Source organism: Scleropages formosus, chromosome 17 (assembly GCF_900964775.1).
Source record: "Scleropages formosus chromosome 17, fSclFor1.1, whole genome shotgun sequence".
Classification (NCBI taxonomy): Eukaryota; Metazoa; Chordata; class Actinopteri; order Osteoglossiformes; family Osteoglossidae; genus Scleropages; species Scleropages formosus.
The window spans coordinates 24,699,353-24,722,756 of record NC_041822.1 but is presented as its reverse complement, the minus strand read 5'-3'; the positions used below and the strand labels follow the sequence as shown (position 1 = coordinate 24,722,756).

General features: G+C 43.3%; 1 protein-coding gene across 2 annotated transcripts; it reads left to right on the top strand.

Moving 5' to 3' along the window:
* The first annotated feature begins 179 nt into the window (after positions 1-179).
* On the top strand, positions 180-23,165 carry LOC108921953 (TBC1 domain family member 10A-like). 2 transcript variants are annotated; one of them, XM_018731744.2, is made up of 9 exons: positions 180-917; positions 11,579-11,678; positions 16,293-16,400; positions 16,635-16,741; positions 16,833-16,947; positions 17,101-17,166; positions 18,892-19,081; positions 19,221-19,375; positions 21,040-23,165. In XM_018731744.2, the coding sequence occupies exons 1-9, from the start codon at positions 757-759 to the stop codon at positions 21,499-21,501; spliced, it is 1,464 nt and encodes a 487-aa protein (XP_018587260.2). In that variant the 5' UTR covers positions 180-756; the 3' UTR covers positions 21,502-23,165. The 2 variants fall into 2 exon arrangements, with proteins under 2 accessions (XP_018587260.2, XP_018587261.2); XM_018731745.2 differs by lacking the exon at positions 180-917 and adding an exon at positions 2,258-2,952.
* Positions 23,166-23,404: the final 239 nt, after the last annotated feature.

The following is a 23,404-nucleotide window of genomic DNA, read 5'->3' as shown; positions in this document are numbered from 1 at the left end:
ACTGTATAAAGTTCGAGTGTGTAACAGGTAGATCCTAGGACTGGAGTCAGAGTTCTAGGTGGGGGTGGCTACTCAGAAGTTTTACACCTCGTACACTGGGTGGGTCTCAAAGCGCGTGCTGAAGGGGGAGTGACGTCACGACACAAAGGAACGGGGCGGCGGGGGCACGTGAAGGAGCAGAAGGCAAGGCTAAGGATCTCGGAAAGGCGCGCGCATTCACGCGCCCGACGGCCAGGAGGAGGAGCGGCGCCGGCTGTTTGCTGGAGGAAACGGAATCCGGAGCGGCAGGAAAAACCGGAGCTGGATCGCAGAGAGAAGTAAGGAGGAGCCGGGCGGAGCAGCTCGGCCATGTAGAAGACGGAGAGCTGGTACAGGCTTCGGGCGCAGAAGCTGTGTTTAAAAGCCCGGTTTGTTTAGCGTTCCAACGGTGTTTTTTTTTTTTTTTTTTTTTTTTTTTTCTTTTTTGTCGTTTGGCATCCACTCCCCGCGTGGCCGCCAAAGCCCGGCGGAGAAGTTGGTGTCGCTGCGGAGTTCGGCGCTTTTGTCCAGTTCGAACTCGGCTTGTTTTTCCATCTCGGTGTCTAGTTCGTTTGCGCGCCGCGTTCCGCCGACACACCACTGCTCATCTGGGGCGAAGCGCTGTGTGGATGGTAGAGCAGAGCGCCGCTAGCTGCCCCGGACGCACCGGCGGACATGGAGCGCCGCTGAGCGGGCCTCTGGCTCTCTGACTTCGAGAGCGGCGGCCGGAGTTCAGCCATGGCGGACATGGAGCGGGGCTCGGGCAGCCTGCGGGGTAACAGCGAGAGTCAGAGCCTGGCGGATGGCGAGAGCTCCTTCGGCTCCGACTCGGAGAGTAACGGCTTCGGTACCGCCGACAAGTACGGCTTCATCGGCGGATCCCAGCAGAGCGCCGACGGGTACGGCTCTTCTCTCCCGCCCAGTTGCACATGTATTCTATTTAATAACCTAAAAATCTCATTCTGCTCCAATACGCTTGTTTCACTGCGCGAACTTAACCAGCCGAGTTGAAAGCGCTCGAGTCGAGGTGGGAAAACGACGACGTTGTCGAAGGTGCCCCATTCGATTCGAGCCCACTTTTCATCCCGGTGCTACGTAACATGGTCGTTTCTCACCGAGAAAACTTGTGGCGAAAAGCGAGCTTTTAACACTTCGTCAGTCTGGGTTTTCATGCTGCCCTAGGCTTAGCAGAGCAAAAGATTTACCTCAGAATCATATTTACTTCAGTGTGGGTTGTGGGCGCGCGCGCCTCTGTACTTCAGTTGTGTGTGTGTCACGTGTGTGTGTGTGTGTGTGCGCGCGCGCGCCTTCGTTCGTGACACTGATATTGTCACTTTTACTTCCCATTCATTTTTAGATTGTGTGTGTCAATGATGGTTAATTTGCCTCAGCTTGTCGCGTGTGTATTCTCTGTGTGTTTCTTGTTCATTTTTTACCTCAAATTGTGTGTTTTGTGAGAGACAGAGCTAACCCTCTGAGCTGGACACTGGAATATCTCTCATTCACTGTCAGTCCAGGTTCCTACCTGCACTATGAAGCACTCACTTAAAAGACATTGACATTAATGTATCAGATACTTTTCTCTCTACACTTCAGAGAAAAATACAGAGTTCATTACATCAACGCTCCCTGGATGTCTTCACGCTCACTTAGAACTAATAGTCTCACCGGTGCGGCCAAACTTATTTAAATCCATCTTCACGCAGATTCCGTCCGTAAGGTGCACGTTTATTCATAGTTCAAAACTCAGAGTTTTGTTCCTCGCAGCGTACGGTCACGGTGCGGCCTCCCCGGTGAGCCCTCGCAGCAGCTGGCTGAAGAGTCCCTTTGGTAATGTTTCACCTCTTTGTAGGGAGGAAGATGGGTGTGTTCCCCATGAGGTGTTTACTACGTCTGCCAGGCTCCAGCAGGGTAAATGTGCTAATCTCATCACATGGTGTATGGAGAAAATGCGGAGTTAGAGGTCTTCAGTCACATAACCAAGTTGTCCTCATAGACCAATTCATGGTTTTTTTCCTCCCCCTCACGCTTATCGTGTTGTGCGTGCGGTCTTGTGACACGTGTGTGTAAACGGTTTGCTTGTGTGCGCTGGCAGTGGTGCGAGGAGAGCGAGAGAAAGGGAATCCTCGTGGGGCGCAGCCAAAATGGCCCATCTGATTTCCTCCTCTTCCCTCCCTTTGTTGTTGGCTCATATCTGTCTTGTGCTGCGTTGCCCCTCACCCTGCACACCTCCCTAGCTCGGTCCAGAGGAAGGACGAGCTCTGGTTGTCCGTTTCTAAGCGAGATCTTATTTTATATAATACACTTTAAATATGCACTGTCCCTAAGTGCTCTTTGAGGTCTGCATCGGAAAATTGAAGTTGGGAAAGCATCAGATAAAATCCGATAGTTGCCTGTCTCTTTACCCGTAGGAAATGGAGTGAAACTACTGGAAAGTAATTTGTGAGACACACACACACACACACACACATTTTCAGAACCGCTTGTCCCATACGGGGTCACGGGGAACCGGAGCCTACCCGGTAACACAGGGCATAAGGCCGGAGGGGAAGGGGACACACATAATGTGGCAAAAACAGACAGAAGTGATTTAAAATATAATTTGTGTACAGCATCTGAAGGACTAAAGGCACCGAGGAACAATTGTTTTATTCATGGATCTCTGAATATGCCCTTGCTTTACCTCACATTGCCATCCAAGGTTTGGGCTCCTCCTTCTCTCATATCCTCCTGGTCTAGGATGCTTTTTCCACCCCATCTCATCTGTTACTCCAGCTGCAGCTTTCAGGGGAAATACAAACTTTGATTTTGCAAGATGCGGTGTACGATGGGTCATTTTGGAACTGCTGACTGGGGCACGCATGGAGGTGTGGCAATGCTCTCATGGTTTGGTGATACCCGAGGTTCTGCTCTGCAGCTGCCTTCTCAGATAAGGTAACGTGAATAGGTCTTGAGCTGTTAAATGTGCTGAAGATTTGGCTGAGATTAGAGTTGCAGCTGATTGACAGGGTTGTTAAACTTTCCATAACGTATCTTCTGTCACTAGCTTCAGTTGATTTTTGGCTGTAGTCAAGGGAACCTCCCTTACTGCATTAAGGAAGGGTCTCAAACCCATCTCTTTCAGACCCACTTCTGTTCTGATTTTCTAACAGCTAAATAAAGAATTCCAACACCACCTGCTATGGTTGTCTATGTTTTTGCTATTTGAATGTCACTTAATTTGGCAGCTACTTGAAGGATGTGACCCAGCAACACAGTGGTATCAGACAGGTAAGCCGTTTGTTGATAATCCTATTTCTGTGTCTAAAGCTCTTTATTGTTGATCTGCTTTTGTTTTCTCAGTTTTATATCACTTTCCCAAAAAGTGTACTGAATTAATTTAAATGCAAGCTGTGGCTGTTCAAGTGTAATGCATTCATTGCATTTTTCTCTGACATTTGGAAAAAAGCCTGTGCTACATTAAAAAATGTAAATGTGACTCTTCAGTGTCATCATCCAACAGATGAGTGACTGATTTTGAAATTACTTTTCTGTTTAATGTATATCTCAAAACCGCTCATCAGGCTTTGTGTACACCCACAGGATCGGTTTATCTTCAGGACCAGATATGACACTGGTATTTAAAAAAATTTAATTACTGAGACTGTTGCAGTTAAACAGTGAAAAACCAACACCGATATGCCCCTTTTGCAAGTTGTTTGGCTTTAATCTGCAATGGCTGCCGCACATAGAAATGCTTGTCTATGTACGCTCTGGTTAAAGGTAAATGTTTAAACAGACGAATTTGGTTTGTCTGGTTAAACCAGCCAGCAGAGGAGTCAGTCTTCATGTTGCAACAGGAGATTGTACAATGGCCTTACTTTTAGGAGACACAGGTTCTATTTGCTGATACTCGTTGCATATGGAGTCCCTGCCACACCTCTTCTGTTCCTCCGTTTATTCGCCTGTTTCCTCCGCACCCACTATTCTTAAGTTTTCAGTGCTTGTGGCAGAGTCACTGATGATGTAGAGGTCTCAGTTACAGGCCCTGGTATTTGGATAAGTTAAGCAGCTCTTTCTGGAAGTGCAAAGCAGTGGAGTTATAGCGTTGGAAAGATATTCTCACGTTTCACATGTTGGACTGCAATTGTTGGAAGGCTGCTTTTTTTTTTTTTTTTTTTTTAAAAAAAAAAAAACTTTTAATTTTCCCAGTTGGTCATTGTGAAAAACTAAAAGGAAGGGAAAAAGTAGAATTACGCAAAGAGCCCTGTTTTGGTACATTGATGTTTCTACTTTTTTTTTTTTTTTTTTTTAGACACCCTGTATGTGTTTGGTTTGCACTTTTCCTCCTGAGTCACAAGGCAGTAGTATCCTTTTGAGTGTATTTCTCCTGCAGCAAAAGCCTTGCCTGCGTTAAATACATGCCTAATTTTACATTTCCACCACCTCTAACACATTAGTGCCTTTTTTTGTGGAATTTTGCTTTATGCAGTCAGTACTTTCTATGAGATATCAGGATCCATGCTGATTGTCTGCACTTGGCCAACAGTGGAGTTCAGCAGCCTTATTTCCTTTACTGTAGCTCTTTTTGCTTAATGTTGCTTTTTGACTCGGCACTGAAAGTGTAGCATCCAGCATGTAAACTAGCTTCATATGCACTAATATCCTGGTTGTTGGAGCTTACAGGAAAATTTCCCAGAGTCCCACTAATTTATGACCGGTAAAATGTAGGTACAAGAAAATGGAGTACTTACTGTGAGGTACTAAACCTCAAATTCTTACCTGTTCATATGGGTTAAGCTATTAGTTATGTAACTTTCTTTGGATAAGGGCAACTCAAAAAAGGCATTGAAAACAAGTTCCAGACTGTAGTAGCATAATGAAGATTTTGAAAAGTCTATTCCAATATGGGTTTCAGGGAGTTCTGCATTTGAGAGCTGTAATGCTGTGGCCAGCTGACTGCTTTGATGATTATAGTTCATCATGTTTCACCTCCAGTTCTCATTGTCAATAATGCAGTTTAATATCTAAATTGCTCACTACAGTTATGCAGCATCTATGTTGTAACCATCCTAGTTACATGTGGTAAGTACTTATTGTGCTGAATAGCAGTCCTCTGCTGAGACTCTGTGGTTACCATTTGCATGAAATGTTAATTTTATTTTTAATGTACCCACTACCAGATTATGTCACGATCAAGTACATGAGAAAACAGTGCCCTGTTGACGTGTGAGAAGATGATAGCATCAGCCTGGTTTAGACCCTGAAATCTTGCAAACTCTGTGATATTGTTGGTCACATCTCCTTGGCAACAAGTCAAGCCTCGAACTGAAGTGATGGAAGTGTATCGGAATGTGACATCATTATGATTATTATGTCCAAGATTTCCTGGTTTCTCCTCTCCAGCATCCCTTGCCTGTTACTTTATATCTTCTACGTGCTCAGTCAAGCTTTTGTGGCCAGTGATGTCACTGTTTGGAGGATTTCTCATCAGTTGCCCAACAGAATGTATCTCATCCTAATTTTTTTGGAAGCTATTTCAAAGGTTCTGTGGTTGTTTCCACAAGCTATGTTCTTCCATTCTTCCGTGCAGCCCTTCAGTCTTTGATGTATATTGAGTTTTTCATTACCTTGGCGGTATACTGCAAATGGCAAATTTGCTCAGTTCTCAGGCTATTGCAGCTTCATTTCTTGAACTCTTAGAAGTCTGTGTCTCTTGCTGTGAATGTGCACCTTACATCAGGAGCTGTTGAAAGTGGGGAAAAAAATTTGTGAATTTTCAAAAAGTTCCTTTCAAGTTCCAAGTTCCTCTTCAGATATTGAAAAATGTATTCTTGGTGACTTTACCTTCCCGTACCTTTAGTTAACACATTTGTCAGTGGTTTGTGACTGGACTTGTTGGATGAAAAGAGCTAAAACTAAATATGTGTTGATGCTATTTCAAACTAACTTGTTTGATGCAGCTAGCATTTGCAGGCATATCCACTTTCTCTGGTTCCAGCGCAGCTATCACTTTTTGTAATCTCAGCGTGATAGACTTCTTCATCTTTCCTTTGTAATTGCAGGGCATAGTGAAGCAGTTGGGGGTTTGTATGCCAACAGTCTTGGGTAGTGGGGAGCTGTCAAAGCTGTCCTAATGTGATGAATCAGGAAGCACAGCAAGACACAGGAAGGGGGGTGAAGGGCCATCAAATCAAAGTGAGGACAAGGTCATTTTTTCACAACCCAGAAAAGTGGACTGACACAGCTTAAATGAATCTCTTTCTGTATTAATGGGGAGAGAGAATTTTGGCTTCTGAACACCCAAGTGGGACACGTAGCTTGGAGAGCAGTATATGTTGTGACACGGGGAGAGTCTTTACTGCTCTCGTCATACTGAACTCTGCTGCATTTAACTTGGTATTTCATGTAAGAACCTATTGGCAGTCCTGCCTGACTGCCAGGTCACCTAACACCACCTCTCCTCACCAGCCCTGTGTCACTGCAGCTTTTCCGCTTCACCGTGCATACAAAGCTGTCAGGGAGGGCCATAGCAAAGGCACTGCCAAGATCCTGGCACTTCCTGTTTTCCGTGGTTTTGATCTGGCCTTGTGCTGAAGGTTGAGGCCTGTTGTGTTTCACTGGTTTCGAGTGCCTTACATGCAAGGGGGAGGAGTAATGGCATGGTGCTGCAGTTGTAGCGGGAACTGCAGTAATCAACTTACGCCTGATCCAAAAAAGAGAGTTTCATTATACGGAGCATTTGGTCTGATGTGAAAAGACCCTGCCTTGTTTTCCTCATTCTGTAGTGGATGTTGAAAAGCTGTGCACATTTCTCCTGTCTTTCTTTTCTGGGCTGTCTGTGCTCCGTACTCTAATGTGGATTGTGTGATGAATGCAGAAGGACTCGGCGCGGTATTTATCTTCTCAGGGTTCTCGCTGTTGGTTTCCTGCTCCTCTGATGGGGAGAAGACAGGGGTTGTTATTCTCAGCTGCTCCCCCTTGAATACACATCCAGTCAGCCTTAATTAGAGGCCTGTGGTAATGGCCGGTTCAGGGGAGAGCTACGAATGGAAGCTCGTATGCTTTATCAAAGCTTTTGTGCGGCGATCTGCATTTTCTCTTCTTGTTTAAGATCAAGTGAAGCCGGCAGTCTTCAAAGGCCTGCGTACTTCTTTTTTTTTATTTTTGTAAGCAAGGCCTTTGCCTCTCAAAATAAATATGAAGAACATGCTGTGAAGAGCTTCCACTTGTTGTTTGTGATATTTTGCGGTGTAGCTTCAACAACTGTAGAAGGACTTTTGGGAGGGGCATATCTGTACATACAGACTCTTGAGTTATATGTTCCGCCCCACTTCACCTGCCCCTCACACCCAGTGCCCTGCTGGCTGTGCTCTAGACTGTATTAAAGGTTACAACCATTAAGTACTCGCACCACAGACCTGAATGCTTTACATTAGTAAGGGCTGCACTTCTGACATGCATCTGTTAGACTTTCAGTTCCATTGTGTGTTTATGCTGGTTGGTGAGCAGTGAAGCCAGACTTATTTTCTAAGGTAGCTGTTGAGGCAGACAGTGGGGAGAGCTGTGCCTGGAATGGAAGTGAAACTCCAGATTCCCTCGCAAAGCCTCTGGCCAAAACGAAACACCCTAGAACAATTGTCCTGTAAATGTGGCTGACAGTAAAATCTGGAGACAGTGTACAATTTCGGCTTAATGTTGTCAACGGAGGTAATCCCATGTTTCAAAATGTTTTGTCTATAGTTTCATCACAGAATCAGGTGTTCCTAGTAAGACCGAGGTATTATATATGTATCAATGGTGAAGTTTTTGCCCATATAGGACAATACAGTGATGCAGCTGTGAGACATGGGTTAGAATCTGGCTCTGTGGAGTTTGTATTCTCCCACTGTTTGCATAGTTTTCCTTCTGGTGCTCTACTACCCCCGGCCCATGGTCCAGTAACCGTGTGTTGCCCTGCCAGCCTTCCAGGGTATACCTGGAAGCCTTGCACCTCATGCTTCTGGGATAGGCTCTGGACCACCAAGACCCTGCATCGGATAAGTGATTGATTGATTGATTAGTACATTGATAGATGACGATAGTAATTGGGGCATGGTAGAATTTCTGGCTACTTCTGGTGCCCAGAAGGTAGCATGTGGGTTAAGCAAAGACCTGTGACCAGAAAGTTAACTAGGTCAACTCTGTCACAGGAATTCCTGTTATAGCTTTAAACAAGGTTCTTAATTTACAACAAAATCAAGAGGATGTCCTGCATAAAAATACAAATAAGTATTTAAAAGAATTAAATATGTCAATTGGGGGTGTGGGATTTGAGCTGTGCTTTCCTAGATGTCACTTCATATGAACAGCAGGACTCTGTTGCCTTTCTAGTGTGTCACTTCATCATGTTTAATTGATTGCAATTGGTAATGAATGACAGTGTAATCTGCACTGAGTAATGTCAGATTCCACTGGAGTCCAGAGCAAAGATTTATTCACACATTTGTCCAGCAATGGGATATTGACTGGTTAGGCCATCACCGTGTCCTGTTCACGACTGAACATAACTGCAATTGTGTGACCAAGTGATGACTTTCCAGGGTAATGTGCACCTTTCTGTTGATATTACCAGCTTTTGTATCTGAGCAACCTCCCAAAATGTGTATATTAAACCCCTGCCGGTCTGCCTTCAGTGGACAGTTCCTCTTTTTCTTCTTGCAAGACTACCCTCATTTGTGGATCTATGACCAGAAATTGCCAGTTTCGTACCGTTCCCAGTGAGCACTTAATCTTCTATTTTCATGGCATGGTGTGGTTGAGGAAACTAGGTAAGATATATATATATATATATATATATATATATATATATATATAAAATGAAAATGGTTTTTAGTGTTTCTGCATAAGTTGAAAAGTTTGTAGAAAATATGTGGCTTGTGTTAATCAGATAATTGCTGTTATATACTTAAAAGGATTTAGCCATTTATGACGATAGTAATAAATTACTAATTACTAAAATACTAAATTACTTATATTATTAATTAATTATAAAATACTAAATTACTTGGGTAATTTTTACTGTATCAGTTAAAGGTAAATGTATTAATCAGGGGCATTACAGCATGAGCAAGGAAACAAACCCTGCATCTTTGATTGGAAAGTGACAGCTTTGTGCCACCCACTGGCCCAATTACTCCAGATTAAGTAATTTTTCAGTCATCAGTATGTCTAATTGAACAAACATGCCATGCAAACATACATTCTCTCTGCAGTATTCATTGTCTTTTGTTCATCTTTTTAAAGTGATGAGTTTAGTTTTTACCCCCTGTAGTTGAAATTTAATAAAGTAATAGCATGTTCACGTGTGTCTTATTACTCTCCAGTGAAACGAATTGTGTGCTGCAAGTAGAAGTCAACCAACTGCCGTATGCCCTCCTCCTTCCGGTTGGCCTGCAGTCACTACTAGTCTTTCCATTGCAGGGTGACGTCACTTCACACTGCTCTGCTATGCCAGCTATTCCCTGTCAGTTTCTGTGAATACAGTGTTGTGCAGACACTAGTTTCTATGAGATAAAGATCTGCTTGTCCTGAGAAATGCCCTGCAAAGGGGGTGTGGTGAGTTGATGCAGTGGATCAGGATCTCCTGAGATAAACATGGAAATGTGGATGCAAATGAAAATACCAGGCTAAGAAGAAGTGCCAGCAACACCCCCTCCACTTTGCATGTGGCCACAGTTGTTCTGGGATTCCTGTGTGTCTTTGTGTTAACACCTCTTTGCAAAAAAGTGTTGCAGTACTGAGAAACAGGAGTGTGGTGGTGGTTTTTGTGTGAGAAAGGTGTTGAGTGCTACTCCTTTTTGGATTCCTTTTCAAAACAATGCTTTCTGTGACCCATCAGCTTCTAGCAGCCAGCAGGGGAGAAAAGACCCCTTACAAATAAGCCCCTCCTACCTGTTGGGGTTTTTACTCACCAGCTAGAGGCTCTCACTCTAAGTGAACAAAGGCACCAATTCTTTTGTGGAACAGTGAGATGATTTTAAATTGCATTGTTTTGTAGTGTCCTTTTGGTTAATTCAGTATTGCACAATCAATTTTTCTTGTTTTCTATTTAGCTGGTTCACTTTTCTCCAAAGTGACTCATGATGATTGGTCTCTACACTTGGCTACTTACATTGATTTACTAATATATACAACTGGGATTTTTTTAAACTCTATCAGTTCATAGTAAATACTTTGCTCAAGGGAACTTGGCAAGAGTGACATTCTGAATCCAAGACCTGCAATTCAGCAGCCCTAACTCCTATACAATATTTGTAGTATTAGTATCAATAGTAGCATTTTTACAATTGTTAAAATTGTCAGTTTATTTTTTTTAGATGGATTTTTTTCTAGTGCTTCGCTGGTAAATTTGATTTGAGTCTTTACTTTCATTCCCTTGGGTTCAAAAGATGACTGAGTTTCTCTTGCCCTTGATGGACATTGTGACCCATAGGTCAAATGAATACCTACAGGGCTGTGTGGAATCGGGAAAATGGTGCTGTTATCCTTGAGTGTCACTTCAGCCCATGATGTCTGCAGCCTGTAAGGTTTAAAAAAAAAAAAAAGAAAAAAGCAGGACACACATTCACTCCCAGTTTGCATGGGTGTCACTCGAGGGAGACAACTGAGTATTTGGCTAAGACTAAACCTGAAAAAACAATAATTTCTCCCCATTTCAATATATTTGCATTTTTTCCTTTAAGATATTTCTCCAAAGTGATGTATAACTAAGTATGTGACTAAACAAAAGGTCATTTAGTGACAGCTGAAGAGCTTTCGGTACAAATACAGGATTATCACAGCACAGCTTGTCCGTCTGATGCCACCACATTGTTAGTTCACATTGCTCAGGTAGCTGCCTATGGAAGTGACATTGAAATTGCAAATACATAGATAATCATAAGAGATGGTGCTGAACCTGTTTATAGAGTTTTCAGGAGATCTGGAGAGAGATGGCTCTGAAAGAAACTGGTTTTGATACCCTTTTTCAGTGGTGGGAGGTATTCAGCAATTCTGAGTAGCGAAGGAAGTTTGTGCCACCCCATCCAAAACAAAACCAAGAAGCAATGTGTTTTGAGTTTTAGTAATATAGATTAATTAAAAGGGGCAACAAATGGCTTAATAGTTAGGGAACTATACCAAATATATTGGAAGTACAAGGCATTTTAACCACAGGGCTGCTAACAACAGCAATAATAATAAGAATGCTGAAATGAAGGTGCTTCATCTTCAGTGGCCGTCTCTGCAATACAGCAGTGAACCAGAAGCCTGACTGGCAGGGAAGGAAGCGCGTCATGTTTTTCCAAGTTGAAGTATGACATTCTTTGTGGGGGCTGGTCCTTCCTCTTTTGACCTTTCCTTTCGGCTCCTTGTCCCAGCACCGTAACTGGAGGGCTGCGGTGCTTGGTGGAAACTAAACAGGTTACTGGTCTGAGTCCTGAGGAGTGTGCATAAGATTGACTCTGAAAATGAAAATTTGTTAAATGCAGTATGTTTTTAGGTTTTTTTGTGTTTAGTTTCTATTGAGGTTTAACGTTCTCTTTCCCCCCTCCCCTGAAAGGGAACAAGAGATCCCCCCAGAGGTGCTCCGGCAGAGGGAGCTAAAATGGCTGGACATGCTAAAAAATTGGGACAAGTGGATGCTCAGGAAACACAAAAAGGTAGGTTCCCCTACCACAGCCAGCATTTTGTTTCTGCATTCTTATCCTCAGTATTTTCCTTTTTTGACTTGTTGATAGTTTGCCATCTTGCTTGTTTTTGGTTTAGGTTTTTTATTTTCCCTTTTCTCATGGAAAATTGGTGTAAATTTTAATATTTTTTAGACCAGCCAGCACTTCCTGATAGTATGCCGGAATTCCCGGAGGATTTATTTCTGGTGCTCGGCAAGCCACCTCCGTTGCGGCATCAACTTGCCCAGCCTAGTTTGCCGTGTCCTGCAATTGCTGTATGCGCTGTCTGGGCTTGCCCGTAGTCAGAGCACCACAGCCTCTGCTGCACTATGACAACCACAACACATGATAGATTCACAGTGCTGAAAGTTGGATTTGCAGCTGGAGGTGGTTTTACTTTAGTCTTCCCATGCTTGTCAGTTAAAATCCCTAGGAAAGACTTTTTTTTTTATTTTTTATTTTAAGTCAGGCAAGAAGCTTGAACTGCCTTTTTAGCAGGTAAAACTTGTATTTTGGCTGAATGTTAAAGCTGTTTAATAATTAATGGAAAAATGCATGAAAGCAAAACGATTATGTATGGGAGAAGTACAGTCAGTGGAGAAATACAGGTTACCACTGTGCAGGCTAGAGAAAAACTAATCCAGTTATTACATTTTTTTGTTGCTCATCAATCTAATGCTTTACACCAAAGCAACTTCCACTACTTATGCTTTTACACTAAACTACTTATTTATATATCTAAAGAGCTATGCATTTTTTACTGTATTTGTTCAAGGCAAGTGCCTTGATGAAGGATACTACAATAGGAGCTAAATTTGGAACCAGGTGCTTTGAGTGGGAAGTTTGTAGCTCTAATTCCCATGCTGCCCAAATCACTGCAATATAAACTGGAAATACTAGGATTATATTTTCATTTATAAGGGTAAAGGTTTTTGTACTACTTTGTGTTTAAATCATCGCTCATTCTGCAAATGCAGAGGATTACAGTTAGTATGTAGTGTTGGTCCTGGGTTTTGCACAGTGTTAGTACATAAGGACCCCAAGGTTCCTGTTCCCCGAGGCACTCGCTTCATGAAAGTAGCCACCTGTATAAAGGTGAAATGTTCTCACTCATTTTGTCAATTGGACCCATGAGCCTCATACAAGCTGAGGATCATCCCTTCTTCAGGGTTACTGTATCGACAAGTTTGATTTCTTTCGGTTGACAATCAATTTATGCCAAAATGGCAATTTACTTAATTGCTTTAAGTAAAATGATGAGCTCACTGGGGAAACTAGCACACCCTGAAAGAGTTGGGTTCCTCTCACTGCTGTCTTAAAAGAGTAGAGATAATGCAAGTTGGATTTTTTGTTGGTTTTGACCCAGTAGATTGTAGTCTTCCCCACATCAGGGCAAGAAATAGTGTTGCTGGTGTTGCTGTTGGCATAGTTTTATGAAGGGATGAAGAGGGGAGGATGTCAGAAGGGTGAGGTGTTACTAGGCTGTGTAGATCTGTGAGAGGCCTTGTGGTTACAGGCGTGGTAAGCTTGAACTATTACACTGATGCAGGTAGCATGCAGCTATTAGAGAGCCACAGAGTAACTGAAGGGCCCTTAAAAGTGCAACCTGGACTGAGAGACCCAAAAGGGTGATATTTGGTCATGATGTTGAAATTTTTAACAAGTATGTGAAAATGAATTAATTCTGAAAAATTGGTTTCAGTCTTGTAAGTGGGTGAAGAAATGAATACTGTGAACAGCAAGGCCTCTTCTGTGTGTTTCTTCGCATTTACTGTCTAATGCATTCGCACCATCATTGTACCATGACAGCAGCCATTGTTTGCTCCTTATTTCTGATAATGACTGTCAATTTTGGAGGTGTAGTTGGAAAAAATGCAGGGTGGCACAGCATGTAGCACTGCTGTCTCACAGTGCCTGGGTGGTGTGAGAGGACGTGGGTTCGATCCCTGCTCAGTCTTTGTGGAGTTTGCATGTTCTTCCCGTGTCTCCGTGGGTTTCCTCCTGGTGCTCTGTTTTTCTCCCACAGCCCAAAGACATGCTGTTCAGGTTCACCCATAGTGTGTGAGTGACACAGAGAGTGTGTGTGTTCCACTGATGTACGGATGAGTGACCCATTGTAAGTAGTGTATCTAACAGTGTAAGTCACTGTGGTGAATAAGGTGTGTCGGCTGATGATAATCCATAGTATCTGTTGGAAGTCGCTTTGGAGAAAGCGTCTGCTAAATAAATAAATGTAAAAACTCAGACGTTATGTCAACATGACTGATCCAAAACACTGGAGTAAATAATCAGAGTGCCTCAAACTGAAAAAATCAGGTGTTTTAGAATAGCCAAGTCAGTCCTGACCTCAGTCCCATTGAAATGCTGCATTGTGATCTGAAGCAGGTCGTTCAAACCTGATGTCCCAAAAATATACAAAACTGTTTCACTTTATGTATAGAGGAATGACCCAAAGTGCCTCCTAACCACTACACAGGAGTGATCAGCAGCTACAGAGCATTTTCCACGGTCATTTACAGTAACTGAGGTTCTGCAAATTACTAAACATAAGGGTCAATATACTCCTTCCATGGAGTGTGTAAACCATTTGTTCAGTACAGACAGAGAAATGCAAAATGTTTGTATGTCTGTGTCTGTGTGTGTGTTAAATAAGACTGATAAATGTATGATTCAGATCGGATTACATGCTAGGAGCCATTCATGCAAAAATCCAGGTATTTCCTAACTTTCTTGCAATGGTATTTAGGTGGGATTCTTAAATGATAGCTCATGAAAAAGGTGTACTTTTTAAAAGGAATGGTTTTGTTTTTTTTTTTCTAAGGGGTGTAAGGGGTTGTACTTTTCAGGAATGGATTCTGTTGGTCTGAGAAAGTTTTAGATATGCTTCTCTATGGGAAACCCCCAAGAACCCCAGCCCACCTCAGAAGAGTAGGAAGGCTGAGTTGTGAAAGAATAACCATGTGCTAAAGGGGAAAAAACCCTTGCAAACTGTGTAGATATTAGAGTGCCTGCATCGCAGTGATGGAGCAGAGGCTGCAGTGGGTGAAAAGGTTGTTGGCCACCCACTGTGGAGAGAGAACGTAAATGAGCTAAGGACAGAGCTTTGAGGAACCTCTCAGAAAAGTGCTAGGGTGTTTCAGTTTTGGGGAGGGGGGAGCGTGTCAGCTCTTGAGTACTTATAAACACTCCCTCCCCCAGCAGCCTGTTAGAGATGACAGAATCAGAAGCTGCGAAGGAGAGGTGGACAATGTGTTCTCTGTCCTCACTCTGTCAGTCTGTGGAATGAACAGTATTGCCTGGAGGCTTCAGTAAGAAGTAACTGGGGTTCGGTTGAATTATTAACCTTTATTTAATTAACACCTTTCTCCAAAGTCACTTGCAATATTAGATTTGTATACTATGCTACTTAAAATAATTTACCCATTTACTTGGAAGTTTAAATTTAATTGCATCAATTTGGGGTAAGTACCTTGCTCAAGAGTACAGTGAAGAAGGGATTCAGATGTGGAACCTTGAGATTACAATACTACAGCTCAGTCCGCTTTATCGCCACTGCCTCCTAGGTCCTGTTTATTTTTGTATAATTCCTTTCCCACCAGGTTTCTCGGAGCACTTGATGAAACTCAAGTTAGTTTTAAAAGCAGCAGAGGCGGAGCCTGGTGGACCTCTGTGACAAGAGTTTGATGTTTGTCTGAGTGAGATGGCTAGGGGATAACAGGCTAATCAGCTGCCTCTGTAACACATTACAATACGTCATCAGTGATATTCCATCGGTCCCGTGCCTTTGCGGGGGTAGAAACAACCATGGTTTGGGTCAAGGATGACATCAGCCTTGTCCGCCTCGCTGGGAGAGCATTTGGCAAGTGCTACACAAATAAGATATGCTGGTTCTTCTGCATATGTGGGTGTATTTGCTGATATGATCCCCTGAGGCACCCAGAGCATAGTTTGCTTTTCTTCTGTTTCTTTTTGTACCTCCTCCTCAACCACAGTGAACATTAATACTGTTCGTGCAGTAGTTATCATAATATTAAACTTCAGTAGTGAAGAACCAAGCATCTCAATCATTCTTCTGTCAGCTGATTTGTCACAGGTCATGTTCTGCAGTTGTGGTTGCCAACATGTTTGATTGTTGCAGGCTTTGTCACTGTGATCATCAGTCTCTGTGAGGGGATGGCTTTGGTCAGCATAAGAACACTCTCACTCAAGATACTCTCTAGCTGAGATCGCCTGTGATTCCAGAACCAAGAACTGCTCACTTCATAGTGGCAGAAAACTCCCTCTGATAGCCAAAAAACAGGTTTTGAGCTTTGTTTTACAGTGGCTCCTGTGGCTGATTGTAGTTGGTTTTATTTTCAAGACGTTAGTCCCGAGGGTCAGACATCTGAGCAGTCAAGCGGTACATGTACTTATTCTTTTGTGTGTTCTGAAAGTCGTGCTTGCCATCTTAGTTTGGGTTGCAACAGTGCATCTCCACTAGATGTCTAGGTGATCATGAATGTGCAGTAGGGGTTGTCTGCACTGACTGCAGTTGTCTGTGAGACAGGAAGCTGTGTGTGTGTGTGTGTGTGTGTGTGTGCGTGACCGTTTCTTGTCCAATTTCAGGTGAAGCTGCGATGTCAGAAGGGGATTCCACCCTCACTGCGAGGCCGTGCCTGGCTCTACCTGTCAGGGGCAAAAGTGAAAAAAGAACAGAACAAGGAAAAGTTTCAGGTGAACCTCTTCTACTTATTTGAATCCCCAAGCAAAAATGTTTTGCATGCTTGTCATTCCTGAAGTGCATCACTGCTAAATACTATGGTTTACCAAATTTACTTTAAAGGAAAGATCATCTGTATGTTCTGTCATTTTCTCTGCTGTGTGGGCCTGATGTTGTCCTGCAGTGCCATTTTTGGATTTATCCATCTACTGTTTGACACCTCCCCCCCCATCACTTCTGTCCACTAGGAGCTGGATGCTCAGCCTGGGGACCCCAAATGGATGGATGTAATTGAGAAAGATCTGCATCGACAGTTCCCCTTCCATGAGATGTTTGTGGCCCGTGGGGGCCATGGGTGAGCCACAGCTCCTCATCCCCACACCACGGTTTTTGTGCTGTACACTTACTTTACTGAAACAGTGACCTTATGTCTGCATCCATCTCAGGCAACAGGATCTGTACCGTGTTCTGAAGGCCTACACCTTGTACCGGCCGGATGAGGGCTACTGCCAGGCCCAGGCACCCATTGCTGCAGTGCTGCTTATGCACATGCCCGCTGAGGTGCGTGTTCCTGTGCTAAGCGCTAAAATGTGGCCTCATGTTTAATCAGAAGCTGCTCACATCATTTTGCTGTAAAAGTTGTCAATCAGTAATGTGGATGCTGCTGTACTACGGACACTCAGCCTGCTCTCTTGTTTCTCTCTCTTCCTGCAGGATGCCTTCTGGGGCCTTGTTCAGATCTGCGAGAAGTATCTTCCAGGATACTATAGTGCAGGCCTGGTGAGACTCACCGCACACCCTCAGTCTGTTACTTTTGTCAGTCACTTACCCAAAACAGGGTTGCGTTGGTCTAGAGCCTATCCCAGAAGCACAGGTCCCTAGGCCAATTAGTATACTGCAGACAGAAGCTTTTAAAGCAAATTTTGTGAAAGTTATTAAATGGCTTTATCTCTTGTTTTTGAAGAACATGTCCAATAAGTAGGACAGGAGGTATCTGAAAATTAAACTTTCATTGACTGTGTCTTATTGCTAGGAGTGACTTTGGATTTACTAACAAAGTGAGATATCACCTGTCTTGCCCCAGTTGTTTGTAATGTAAGGAGGCCTTATGTTTGCCCTTTCTGAGAACGCTGCCTCTTGGAGGGGTACCTGTTGGCCACTAACCATCAAGTCCATCCACCTTGTGACGATATGACACTCTTCATGTTGCAGTGGGGATTTGCATGTTCTCATGACAACAGGGCCACAACCTTATCTGCTGTGTACTGTTCCGTATGAAGGGAATGATGTCATGCATCTGCTTTGGGACACAGGCAGCCTTCTGTCCTGTCACAACCACAAACCTCAAATTTTGATGCTTTCACACCCTGTCCTGTCAATGTTTTTGATTTTGTCCTTTTGAAACTTTTTTCCACAGCCTTGTTTCTTATTCTCATCTTTCTTTGCTGAGTGTTGCTGTGCAAGGTGCACAAGCCAACATCTGACAGTGCTGTAGTTTTAAAAAGCTTTTTAAACTACTATTGAATAAAGGTGGCTTACAGCTTTCTTAGTGCATTGTGTAGTAAAACTGAGCCGGCACACTAAGATAACTCTTAAGAGATTGCCAAATATTTAAAAAAAGTGTCTGTCTTTGTCATCTACGTATGTGTTTTATTCAATATATTCTGATGGAGAGGGCCGAACAAAGTTGAGGATGCAATACAGAGTAACTTAGAGATACAATACTGAGAAGGAGCAATTATAGTTAACTGTTATGAGAATCGGGGGTGCGGTGGCGCAGTGGGTTGGACCACAGTCCTGCTCTCTGGTGGGTCTGGGGTTTGAGTCCCGCTTGGGGTGCCTTGCGACGGACTGGCGTCCCATCCTGGGTGTGTCCCCTCCCCCTCTGGCCTTACGTCCTGTGTTACCGGGTTGGCTCCGGTTCCCTGCGACCCCATATGGGACAAGCGGTTCTGAAAATGTGTGTGTGTGTGTGTGTGAGAATCCAGCTGATAGCTGTGGAGAGGAGAACAAAAAAACTGCCATGGTGAAGAAGAGAAGAAAAATACCAGTGGGTGTTTACCTGTCCTGGGCAGTCTGGTGTAGTGATTGGGGGGTGTGGGTGCTGTGTGGTTATGTCTGTTTTATATGTGCTGGAGTCTCGGGTCACATGCTGTCTGCATGTATGGCTTCTCATCCTTAATGTTACCCTGCCATTCCTGCTGGAGTGAGGCCCTTCCTGGTCACATGATCACCCATGGATCATACCTGGGACAATCCAGGCCTTTGTCCCCTGTCATGTGGTGTTTTTACCAGCTTAAAGATATGCATGATGATCACATGATGGAGCTGGAGAGACCAGAAAATGTGGTGAATGAGGAGTGGAATGAAAGGGGGAGTCACAAATGGAAGTTGTGTAGCTTTGCTATCCAGTTCTCCTCCTCCTTTTCTCCTGGTCTGGTAAGAATGGAGTCCTCTGTTAGTCACTCGCTTGTGTGACTACGTCTCTCTGCTCCGGGCCTGCAGGAGGCAATCCAGCTGGATGGAGAGATCCTGTTTTCCCTGCTGAGGCGTGTTTCACCCGTGGCCCACCGACACCTGGGCAAGCACGAGATCAACCCTGTTCTCTACATGACCGAGTGGTTCATGTGCGCCTTCTCCCGCACCCTGCCCTGGGCGTCTGTTCTGCGTGTCTGGGACATGTTCTTTTGTGAAGGTACAACGTGTGTATGCAAATGAACACGCATAGACTCACACACTTGTGTGAGATTCTACAGCGCTGCCCTCTTCAAGTAGATAGTGGAAGTTTAATTTCTTACTCTGCTAACCACCATTTTTCTCCCCAACATACACAGGTGTGAAGATCATTTTCCGAGTTGGCCTGGTCCTGCTGAAATGCATGCTGGGATCGCAAGAGAAGCTGAAGGACTGCCAGGGGCAGTACGAGACAATAGAGAGACTGCGTGCCTTGGAGTCTCAGTACATGCAAGAGGGCTTCCTCGTACGGGAGGTACGACACGCGTCACTTGCAGGGTTCTTTACATGGGTGTGCCCCATTGGGGAAGGGCTCTTCATGTGTACAACAGGCAATTCTGCCTTTTTGACTGGCCTTAAACTGCATCATCTAGTGGACACCACAAGTTTTGCAATATAAACTTTGAGCTGAAACACGATAGATGCGAATAATTTTTCCTGTGATTGTACTGGAAACTGTATTGCACTTGCATTTTGAGAGAATGAACTGAGTAAAAATATTGAGTAAAGGAAAATTGTTGTTTTTAGCATTACATTTGTGAGTTCAAAGGATTATTTGAGACCTCTTAGTATTTGGAAATTCTTTTATTGTTAATTAGGATTCAAGGTGGTCCAAATCTGAGTCATGAATTTGCCTACATCTTTATTTGCTGAAAACATGATATAGTAATTAAGGTAGCTGACTTTGGTTGATATTTTTTCCTTTCATAAAAAAGCTATAGTAATTTTTGATATTCCCTGCAACGGACTGGACTGACATTCCATCCATGGTGTGCCCTGCTTTACACCCTATGCTTCGTGAATGGGCTGCGCACCACTGCAGCCCATTCATGGGGTGGGATGTGAGTCCTGCCCCAGACAACCAGTTATTGATAATGTAGTATAGACGGTCAATTAATGGCAGCACTGTGTGGTGTCTCGAGTTGTGGTTCAAAGATCTGTGTGTTGAGCCGCAGTGATGTAAGAGGATGGAAGTCAGCGTTTCCAGCCCATATTGCTACCTCTGTGACCACACTGCAGGGGTCTCCCAGGAACAAGGGCCTAGCCTCCTTCCTTCAGGGTGCGTGGGTGTCTGTTCACTCAGACCCTGGATGTAGGATGTGAATGCTCAAACAGCTCGGCTGTTCTGGTGGGTTTGCAGTGCCTGGAGTCACGATGTCAGGAAGCACTGGCTGCTTGGGGGTCATGGGCCTGTGCTCCCTCAGATGTAACTGGGGTTATACTATAATGTGGACTCGGTGTAACTGTTCAGTGTATCTGACCTTTGCTTATGTAAATTCAGTGTTTGGTTTGGTTTCCCAGCATGCTAGAGTAGGTTGAAATGTTCAGTGAGGACTCTGTGCTCTAATAGTGTTTCAATATTGCCTCCTAGTGGTTCTGTCGGGTATAACACCGTGTGGGGCAGGTGACAGTCGGCGCCAATGGGTTACATTTATATTTTTTCATTTGACACTTTTCTCCAAAGAGGTGTAAAACTCACACTGCAACAAGCAAAAATGCATCAATAACAGGTGAAGAGCTTTAGATACAGACACAGGCTCATTAAATCAGCCAATTTGTCTATCACCATGTTGCTGGCTCAAATCCCTTAGGAAGCTTCCTACAGAATTACCTCTGGCATACATGAGGCACAAGGACAGTTTTCACTGAAAAAGCTGTAGGAAACTGAAAAAGTTTGCTTTTGGACCAAAGCACTACTGGAATTTTAGTGATCTTTGCTGAAGTCTAAAGGCAGCATCTTTAATTCTATCGTAGCATCTATTGCACTGTCAGATGTAAAGGGAGATGGTTAATTCAGAAAGTTTTATGTTTATAATGAAATTGTGCATAAATACATAATTTTGTCAATGTCTGTAGCAACATGCTGTTATACTTCTAAAATGAGGCCTTTTCCTAATGAACTTTGTTTTTCTATCCAAGATGCTTGAAGTGCCAATATCAGAGCATGACATTGAGAAGGAGCACAACAAACAGCTAAAGCGGTGGAAGGAGACCCGCGGTGAGCTGACGTACAAGTCCCCTCCCAGGATGCACGGTGCCAAGGCCATCATGGAAGCCGAGCCACCAAGTCACCAGGACCTGAGGCAGGCCCCTACCATCATCCTGAATTTGCCCTTGGAGCAGAACTCCTCCACAGAGCAACCTGAAAATACTGAGGACAACAAGGATAAAAAGTCCAAGGACAGGAGGGAGAGTAAAAAGTCCAAGGAAGACAAGAAACAGAAACTGAATAAGAAAAAGAGTGCAAAGAATAGGAAGGTTTCAAAGGAAATCCCCAATCCTTATGCCTTACCTAGTGACCCAATGCCCCTCCTCACAGACTCTCCCCTCCACGAGTCCAACCAGAGCCTTAGTAGCACGGAGCAGGACACCTACCTGTAGCTGACACCCTCCCCAACCCCCCTCGTGTTGGGACATGGAAGTGCAATCTAAAAGCTCCAGTGCAACAGTCAGAGGTTTGCTGTTTGTTCCAGCATGTCATGCTGTTTTCATGTATTTCATCACAGGAATGCTGGCATCAACACTTGTAAGTTGAACAAAATTTTTGCCAACTGACTTCTATACCTTTGATAGTGCCAATAGGTAAACAAGCCTCGTTTGGGCCATCACATGGCAGAGTTCTGCAAAATTTTTATCACCATTGTCTGTCTATTCCTATTGCCAATGGAACATGACCAGTAATTATCATTCCAAAAAGGCCCCACAGCCTCCACATTAAAGTGGAGATGACCTTTTTCAATATATATGTAAAACAGAATATATACATACTTTCCATAATGCGTGCACTGCTATGGACAAGCTACGCAGAGAGCAGACCACTTTAACCAGGAACATTTAAAGCCGCGGTGCCAGACATCAGTCTTTAAACACCTCTACAATATACATTCTTTTTTAACATCCAAACATAACCAACAGCTGAATTGCAATGGGCGTTTGTTGCAGAGAAGAGAAAATGTAAAATAAATTGATATCCGAGAGCTTACTAGGTTAAGCACAGTGTCAGATGTGCATTCTTGTTTTCCCATCCTGCTGCAATAAGTGCAATGTTTGCCTATAAAAGGAGAAATCCTACATGTGCACAATGTAAATTTCTCCTAGCTGCAAAGGGTGTGGTGAGCATTGTAGAAATGTGTGTGTGAGGCTGCTATTGGATAGCTGTCCACAAGAGTTCTCCAAAAGGCCTGTCTGCACCAGGACCTCTTCAGGGTGGAGTTGTTGGTTGCTCTTTTTTGCGGACCATGCGTTTGCACCATGGATGGATGGAATAATGGAATGGGCGGAGACCATGAAATGGAAGTGATTCATTTCCCACCAGTGGTTCCTGCTGTGCTGTGTTCAAGCCAGTGAGAACCAGATATATGCAAGTTGGTGGAACATTTACGAATTTGAAAGAAAAAGTTGACATCTCATGTAATACACTTTTTCTTCAGTTCAAAATGTTGAAATTTAAAATGTTTATGTATGAGTTTGGTGCAATGGCCTTTTGATGCAAATGACTTTTTTTTCCACATTCCAGTACAAGTCCTACCCAGTAAAGATGCTGAAGAAATGCTGTGTATAGAATAACTGGGATCAAGAATTTTTTTCTAGAATGCAATATTGTTACATTGACTGGCCTTTGCTTTGTCATTTGACTGTTTAAAAAATGACTAATATAGTTTTGCTCTAAACTGGAAGCCAAGATTTGTATGACACTATAGATTTATACATTAAAGAAGCACTTATTGGAAGCTTCATCAGAGATGTATTTTTGCATAGAATTTGAACACTTTTTAATATCCTTATAGCTTTTTAAGATCCACCTGTGATTTTACACTTGTGATGTGACACATTGGTAACGTCACATAACTATTACAATTGCTGAGGGTTTGGTTCAGACTTTGGTAAATGTAAAATTATATTTTGAGTAAAGCCATGTTTTTATGAACTTATTGTGCAGTTGTGGTGCCCCTGTCTATGGTGTTTTTTGTTTCTGGTGAGCTCTTAAGCTAGATCTGTTGACTGAACGCATGGACCGTTATGTTAATGTTAAACTTTTAACTAAAGACCCACCAATTTTCATATTTGCGTAGATTAATTCATGTTAATGGAGGAACATTTTCACTAAACACTGGAAAACAGATTTTAGCTTCATTCTTACAAATTGAATAATATTGGTTGTCATTTCAATTAAGTTGCATTGATTTTTGTTGTGTGTGTGATTTTTGTGCTAAAAGGTTGAGGGCCTGAAGGATTTTTTCACATATGAACAAGGTTTAAAAGCAAACTAATTCAGGTTTTCTTA